This window comes from Carassius auratus, chromosome 21 (genome assembly GCF_003368295.1).
Source record: "Carassius auratus strain Wakin chromosome 21, ASM336829v1, whole genome shotgun sequence".
In the NCBI taxonomy this organism is placed as follows: Eukaryota; Metazoa; Chordata; class Actinopteri; order Cypriniformes; family Cyprinidae; genus Carassius; species Carassius auratus.
In genome coordinates, this window is record NC_039263.1 from 24,066,724 (window position 1) to 24,075,496 (window position 8,773).

The window sequence follows — 8,773 nt, forward strand, 5'->3', positions numbered from 1 at the left end:
TATTATTTTTTCTCTCATGAAATGTTTTTTTGCTATCAGTGTGATAACTTTTTCTCTAAAACTTTTTTTTTTCTCTCAGATCTTTTATTTTCTCGCATGTAATAAAGACACAATTCTAACTCCATAGTCTCGGGAGTGATTCGTTGCGCAATATCCTTTAGGTTCTTTACTGACATTACTTCATGTTTCGAGTCCTCGGTTTCGTGAGAGCCCACTTTACATATGTGCAGTCTGAGCCGGGAAGAGATTTAATAATCATAACCAAGTCTTTATTACCTTTGTTATCACATTCATTGTTATGGAAAAGAACCAGCATGACAGAAATTCACACATTTACTGTAAAAAAAAAAAAAAATATATATATATATATATATATATATATATATATATATATATATTCCATTTTAATAGTACATTGCAAATGACAAAACTTTCTTTAAACATATAAAAAGTATAATAGAATCGTGCTTTTTTTCACAATACAACTTTTAACACATTTTAAACCAATTGTAATTTAGTAGACTATATTTTCTAAAAATATATTTTACAAAAATATTGAATTGAAACTTCAGTTATTTTTTTCTAAGTATATTTATTGCACTTTACTTATATTTAATTTAAAAAAAAAAAATCAACTATGTGCTGAAAATGATCATTGTAACAATGCATTGAAAGTATACTTTCAAAGTACACTATTAAACAACCTGGAGTTTTTTAGTAAATTTGAGTAAAACTACAAAAGTAAATATGTTTTTGTAAATTTAGTAATTTAAATGTTTCAGCAGGTGTTTTCCAAAATGGCGCTACGGAGGTTTTAGGGAGAGATAGGAGATTAATTGTTGAATAAATTAATTATTTTTGTTTTTTTCTTGTACAAACAGTATTCTTGTCGCTTCATAATGTTACGGTTGAGCCACTGATCGCAGATGGACTATTCAGAAGATACCTTTCATACTTTTCTGGACCTCCACAGTGTAAGTTACTCGGCAGTCAATGGGACATTCTGTTTTAAACTGTCTTATTAATTTAAGCTAATTTATTTTAATTTTTTTTTTTTATTTATGTCTTGCTGCTGTTATGTGTGCACTGAAAGCTAAACAAAACGTGCAAAGCGTACATTAAAATAAATATACAATGAACCATAAATGTTTACAAATCAGAATCCTATGCAAACATGAAAATATTCATTGATAACCTTTTTTTCCCTTCATTCAATAAACTACAAACTTAACAGACTCTTGTCTTGATCAGTAAGAGTTCTCTTTGGACCCCCAAACCTGTAAAAGAAATGAATGTGATCCTCTTTTGTGATCCACAGAAGAAAGAAACTCATACAGGTTTGGAACAAGTGGGACTTTGGAGTGAGTAAATCATGACAGTATTTTCATTCTGAAAGTGACCTTACATCACTTATATCTGTATTTTGCAGCATATTAATGATTAATAATTAATTAATTAATGAATTAATGTTTTATAAAACAAGACACGAACCTTTGAAGATTTTATTTCTGTATACAAATACAAAAGAATTGTACAAAATTATATTTTTCATCATATGAAACATGATTTGTGATTACGACTAAATGGGCTAACTGAAAACATTGAATATTTCAGTATTAAACTGTTACTGTGATTTTAATGATAATAAAGAGACGCTATGAAGCTGTGCCTGCGGAAAGACACTGAAGTGTATGTGTGCTTTTGTTTCTCCTGACAATTCAGTTACTCTTAATCTGGACCCGTAAGGTGTTTTGTGTTACAAACTTCTTATATTAAAAACATATCAAGCCCTGCTCATACTTAAAAAGTAATGTGAAAGTAATGCATTACTTTCAGTAAAAAGTAACTAATGTAATTAATTACTTTTTAAGAGAGTACCGCACTATTGTAGTGCATTACTTTTAAAAGGAACTTTCCCCAACACTGGTGTTATATATAAAAGTGCAATTTGTTGGCAATGAGCTTACAGCCCTGGACCGAGAAGACACGCTCCTCTTTAGGGAAGAAGATTAGGTCATCAGCCATTCTTTTAATCACAATGTTTGTTGGGGTGAAACCCTGACTGGCCATCTCAGCCAAACCACACTGAATGACGTGCTTGTACTCCAGAGGAAGAAACGGCACGAAGAAATCCACCAGTTTCTTATCAATTAAAACACTGTTCCTTAAACCACCTGTGGAAAGAAAGAAGAATGTGCAATTATAAAAGCAATAAAAATCTAAAGGTAATAAACGGTAATGTGGGATTTTCATAGTTCAGAAAATGGATATTGCTGTAAAATCTGATTGAAGGAGCCACCTGACCAATGTGCTCATAGGTTATACAAATAATGACTCTGTTGTGATGCCGGTTTAATGAATAGCATTACTTACAGAAAAGTGTTTAATGTGATTATTATAATTTACAATAAACATTTATGTTTTACGAACCCGATTCCAAACAAGTTGGGACACTGTGCAAATTGTGAGTAAAAAAGGGATGGAATAATTTCCAAATCTCATAAACTTCTATTTTATTTACAATAGAATATACATAATATATAAAATGTTAAAAGTGAGACATTTTGAAATGTAATGCTAAATATTGGCTCATTGTGGATTTCATGAGAGCTACACATTCCAAAGTTGGGACAGGTAGCAATAAGAGGCCGGAAAAGTTAAAAGTACATATAAGAAACAGCTAGAGGACCAATTTGCAACTTATTAGGTCAATTGGGAACATGGTTGGGTATAAAGAGAGCCTCTCAGAGTGGCAGTGTCTCTCAGAAGTCAAGATGGGCGGAGGATCACCAATTCCCCCAATGCCAGACCACATACTACATCAGTTATAACATCATGAGTAGAGTAGAAGAAGGATCCGGGTACTGAAATGGCCAGTCTGCAGTCCAGATCTTTCATCCATAGAAAACATTTGGTGCTTCATAAAGAGGAAGATATGACATAGAAGACCTAAGACAGTTGAGCAACTAGAAGCCTGTATAAGACAAGAATGGGACAACATTCCTACTCCTAAACTTGAGCACCTTGTCTCCTCAGTCTCCAGACGTTTGCAGACCGTTATAAAAAGAAGAGGGGATGCCACACAGATGAAAACATGGCCCTGTCCCAACTTTTTTGAGATGTGTTGATGCCATGAAATTTAAAATCAACTTATTTTTCCCTTAAAATTACACTTTCTCTCAGTTTAAACATTTGATATGTCATCTATGTTGTATTCTGAATAAAATACTGAAATTTGAAACTTTCACATCATTGCATTCTGTTTTTATTCACTATTTGTACAGTGTCCAACTTTTTGGGAATCGGGTTTGTATTATAATGCTACTGTTGGCTACTGTTACTAATCTTTAAGGCTCAATTTGAACCCAACAACAACTTTTAATTGTAAAATAACTTAAAGTGTTGTGTGGCTTATTGCTGTATTACTAAACAATCCAACAGCTGAAGACTCTGCTCTACTAGCAGACGAGAGCAGAGAGACATTTGACTTACTGCCTTCGTTGCTGAAGACTGACTGTGAAAGTTCTGTCTCTAGATCCCTCAGCTGGATCTCCTCTCGATCTCTACCATCCCTCCAGAATTTCACAGTCACCTCATTGATCATCTCACCCCCAGCATTGCTACAAAAATAAAAACACCTGGCTTACAGAGGCTGTTTGAATGGGTCAAAGGTTTCCTGTGTCCATGACACTGACCTGAGGAAGATGAAGATGGCCTGTCTATAAGAGACTCCGTCGAGGTTGTCTGAGAAGTCCAGGTAAGGTTTAATACTGTCCATCAGCCCGGGATGCATTTTATCCATTTCATCAAAGATGAACATCGAACGAGGACATATGGAAACATTCCCTCGTATCCACTCCTGTAAGTGTGTCTAAACACATGCAAACATACATTTTGTAAAGATATTACATTTAAGGGACACAAAAGATTAATATATTTAAACTATATACATATACTGTTGAGCTCATTACCTTGTACTTGTCAATGTGAGCATCGTGAGGAAAGTGTGCTGTCGCTGTAAACAGATGAACAAAGTTGCTCTTTATCCCTTGAATGTAAATATTTTCTGCTATAAGTTGGCTCACAAAGGTCTTCCCGGTCCCAGTCGAGCCGTGGAGGGACAGAACCAGCGGTTTCTTTGGGTTTTTGTTGTTCATGAAGCCTGTGACGGCTTTCAGGATGACTTGAGCCGCAACATGCTGTCCGTACAGCTTCCTGTCGAGGTCATTCTTCAGTCCTGTGGATGAGAAGACAAATTTACAACAAACAAATGATTTATACTTACATCTGCACTTGATGTAGCAGAGTACTTGAAACATTGGATAGTCCTGTCAAAAAATTATATTAAAATATATTCTGAAAATTATGAGAAATGAGAGAACCAATTATCAGTTTGTAGAAAAAAAATAGAATAAAACACACTTTTCAAACATTATTTTATTAAAAATAGAACATTAACTGAAATAAAAAAACAACATTTAAATTGTATTTAAGCTAGTTGCCAAGGTAACATTTCACACAGTTCAACTTTGTGCGCTAAAATAACAAACTAAAAAGTTATAAAAAGTATACAAACACATTTAAAACAATACTTAAATATTAACTTATAAAAACAAAAATGTGTGAAACTTTAATTAAAATGAATATATACTAATATTACTATTACAAAATATAATTTAGCCTTTATCACACTTCGTCAATGGCTGTGTCCAGCACGGCATGGTTATGGATTATTTATGAAGAATTAAGCACATATTCGTCTTCTAAAGACACCAATCTCACTTTACAACAATTAATTTGAGTATTATAAAACGAAGGAATATGTTGTCACGAATCACAATATCCCGATGCATATTTCGAGATTTAAAATGGAGCGTGCGAGCCATTCTCACAGTCGTATCACCTTATTTACTTTCAGAACAGCAAAATAACTATACAAACAACATATCACATTAATAAGCATTAGAATTAGACTAAGATTAAAACATTGATTATGACTAAAGGCTTTTTTACACGCTGACTATATGCAATCACAATTGGATGACGGCATTTTAGTGCCATGTTGAAAAAAAAAATCTAATATTACAAAATTAAAATAGAAATATTACACGAATAAAGTCGAAATGTTTTGAGAATAAAGTTGTAATATATTTCGAGAATAATGTCAAAATGTTTCGAGAATAAAGTTGAAATGTAACGAGAATAAAGTCAAAATGTTTTGAGAATAAAGTCCAAATATTATGAGAATAAAGTCGAAATGTTACAAGAATAAAGTCGTAATATTCTTCGCGAATAATGTTGAAATGTTTCGAGAATAAAGTCAAAAACTTTTCAGAATAAAGTCTAAATATTAGAGAATAAAGTCAAAATGTTACGAGAATAGAGTTGAAATGTTTCGAGAATTAAGTGGAAATGTTTTGAGAATAAAGTAAAATATTAAAAGAATAAAGTCGTAATACTACGATAATAAAGTTGTTATACTACGAGAATAAAGTTGTGATACTGGAATACTATGAGAATAAAGTCGAAATGTTTTGAGAAAGTTTGTAATAGTAGAGAATAAAGTCGTAATACTATAAGAATAAAGTCGTAATACTACGAGAAGTCAAAATTTTTCGAGAACAAAGTCGTAATAAAGTCGTAATACTACGAGAATAAAGTCAAAATGTTTAGAGAAAGTTCGTAATACTAGAGAATAAAGTCGTAATACAATAATAATAAAGTCGTAATACTACGAGAATAAAGTCGTAATACTGGAATACTATGAGAATAAAGTCGAAATGTTTTGAGAAAGTTTGTAATACTAGAGAATAAAGTTGTAATACTATAAGAATAAAGTCAAAATTTTTCGAGGAATAAAGTCGTAATACTATGAGAATAAAGCCGTAATACTATGAGAATAAAGTCGTAATACAATGTAAATAGTTTTAATACTACGAGAATAAAATCAAACTTTTTTGTGAAATAAAGTCGTAAATACTACGAGAATAAAGTCAAAATATTATGAGGATAAAGTCAAAATTTTTCGAGAATAAAGTCGGAATACAACGTGAATAAAGTCGTAATACTACAAGAATAAAGTCGTAATACTGGAATACTACGAGAATAAAGTCGAAATGTTTAGAGAATAAAGTCGTAATACTGTGAGAATAAAGTCAAAATATTATGAGAATAAAGTTGAAATGTTTCGAGAATACAGTCGAAATGTTTGAAGAATATAGTCGTAATAGGCCTACTACGAGAATAAAGTCGTAATACTACAAGAATTAAGACATAATACTACGAGAATAAAGTCATAATACTATGAAAATTAAGATGTAATACTACAAGAATAAAGTCATAATACTATGAGAATAAAGTCAAAATGTTTACAGAATAAAGTCGAAATGTTTAGAGAATACATTTTCACATATTTGCAATTTTCACAAAGAAAACCGTTTAATTTAATTAATTGTTTCACATAAATACAGCGACCTGATCATTAACGAGCTTGAAAAACACATTATTGTAAAACACATAATTTATGTTTTGCTATAAAAAAAGATTCTGAAAGCTGAGACATTAAAAGAAGGTCTATCAGAAGCACGAATCTTATTTCTATTGGGCGGCTGGCGCACTACAAATAATGAATGCAATGGAAGATATGAAATATTATTTCCAAGCATACTGTCCCCGCGAGTATGACACATGGTATAATTCCTGCTAATAATCCCACATACATATATAAAAAAAAAAGCGTTAAATAAGAGAGCTACAGTGAAATATGTCCATCTCAAAGACGATTTAATTTTCGATAAATTTAATCGAGTTATATTCTCCGCTGTACCGTTTGATACGTCAAATTCACAAGCTGATCAAATCAAAACTGATTCTGAATAAACTAATTATTGGAGATCAACAGAATCACAACGAACGAGAGAAAGACACAAATGTGCTCAATAAGTGAATCTTTATTGCTTTTGACGGAGATAATCAAGAAAAACATCACCCACGTCATCAAAAGACATGACTGGAACACACATACTGATCAATGTTCACCTGCTGCATTAAAGTTGAGCCAGTTTTCATCACATGTTTCATATAAATAGTGATAGAGTTTCCTGCCCACTGTGCCCAGCACTGCAGCTCCTGTCCCCAGCAGCAGCGAGGTGGACACGGGCTCTATGGCCTCCACAATCAGCCCTGAGATCACGATTAAGTGCAGCACAGTTGTCCATGTGCGAGGCAGCCGAACATTCATTTTACTAAATAAATCATCGATATTTTTAATTGGAAACTGAAAGGTAAAAACAACAACAACGAAAGATCCAAATCACACACCCGCCACTTCCTACTTGGGAAGAGTGACGCCGATTGCGTGCGACGCATGACGCATGACGCATGCGCGTAGCTTTCGATACGCTTCTTCTGTAGTTTTTTGGACCATGACAATTTATAACGCCATCTACAGGACATAGTTGCTGGTTAGATAAGTTTGGTCAAGCTTTAGCACTTTAAAATCACTAATCAGGACAATAGCAACCGTAAACATACAGTTTAAGTTATAAAAGTTTCCAACAACTCCAATATTTAACAACCAATCATGATCAAAGCTAAACCAGGCTAGTTGCATGGCTGGACCGAGATGTGCACTTGGTACATGTACATTTATGCATTTAGCAGATGCTTTTATCAAAAGCGACATACAGTGCATTCAGACTATTTTTTAACCAGTGTGTGTGTTTCCTGGGAATTGAACCCATGACCCTTTGCGCTGGAAACAAAATGCTTTACCACTGAGCCACAGGACCAACATTCTAAATATAAAGACATAATATATACATTTAGAGATGTTTACTTTCAAATATGAAGTAAAATCATTCACTGGCTTAGCTGGTGAATCGATGAGGTAAAACTCTGGCCACTGGTTTTGGGTGCTTACACCAATTTGACACTAGGAGAATGAAGGGGCGTTTTTTTAAATTGACCAAATTAAGTTTGTGGCTGTATGTTTCACGCTCTATGGCAGGCAGGGTGCACATATAATTACTTGACATGTTTAATCTCAGTGATTTCTTAAGTTATTCACGCCTGCCGGCTGTGTACAGACTTTGCTTTATGTCGCTATTTTGTATCGCTATTTTGTATCCACTCCAAAATGAAAATTGTGTCATTAAAGGTGGGATACAATGGTGTTTCATGTATTCAGGGTTGTTCACAGTGTTAAAGAGATGGATTCTCATGCTAAACATGGCCAAAGTTTGAAAAAAATTATTTGGACGAATGACTGAGAATTTCTGTGCCAAAAATCTTACTTATGGATTGGTACATTTTCGATCGTGGATCTACTGACGTAGATGATGGTGGAACTCCTTATATGAGCATTTCTCTCTGAAAAGCGAGACCGTGCCCATAAATGTGCTTCATCGGGAAATCATTGGCAGGACTGCATAGGATTTGTTTGAGAACGTCTCCAAATAAGTGTGTTTTTGGAGGTGAGGGAGATCAGTATCATGGCTCTGCCCACGGCAGCCTCCAGGAGCTTGGCTTTTTTCCGGAGAGGATAGGAAAGCTGTATTTTTCTTTTATAAATATGATAAAACTAAATACTTTTTGGAGATATGAAGGATGCAGTACTACTCAATAGATACTCATGATTAACACGAGATTAGGTGAAACAGTGTATGTTATGTACCCTTTTAATCACTTACCCCCATGTCATTCCAAATCCATAAAAGCTCAATTCGTCTTTGGAAAACAATTTAAGATATTTTGGATGAAAGCATGAGACTGT

General features: G+C 33.5%; 1 protein-coding gene across 1 annotated transcript; it reads right to left on the reverse strand.

The window, feature by feature from the left end:
- Positions 1-1,806: 1,806 nt before the first annotated feature.
- LOC113039048 (torsin-1A-like) lies at positions 1,807-7,345 on the reverse strand. The gene is made up of 5 exons (XM_026196920.1): positions 7,039-7,345; positions 3,972-4,237; positions 3,696-3,871; positions 3,493-3,620; positions 1,807-2,174 (listed from the first exon to the last, which is right to left on the reverse strand). Exons 1-5 carry the CDS (start codon positions 7,238-7,240, stop codon positions 1,930-1,932), a joined length of 1,017 nt encoding a protein of 338 aa, XP_026052705.1. The 5' UTR covers positions 7,241-7,345; the 3' UTR covers positions 1,807-1,929.
- Positions 7,346-8,773: the final 1,428 nt, after the last annotated feature.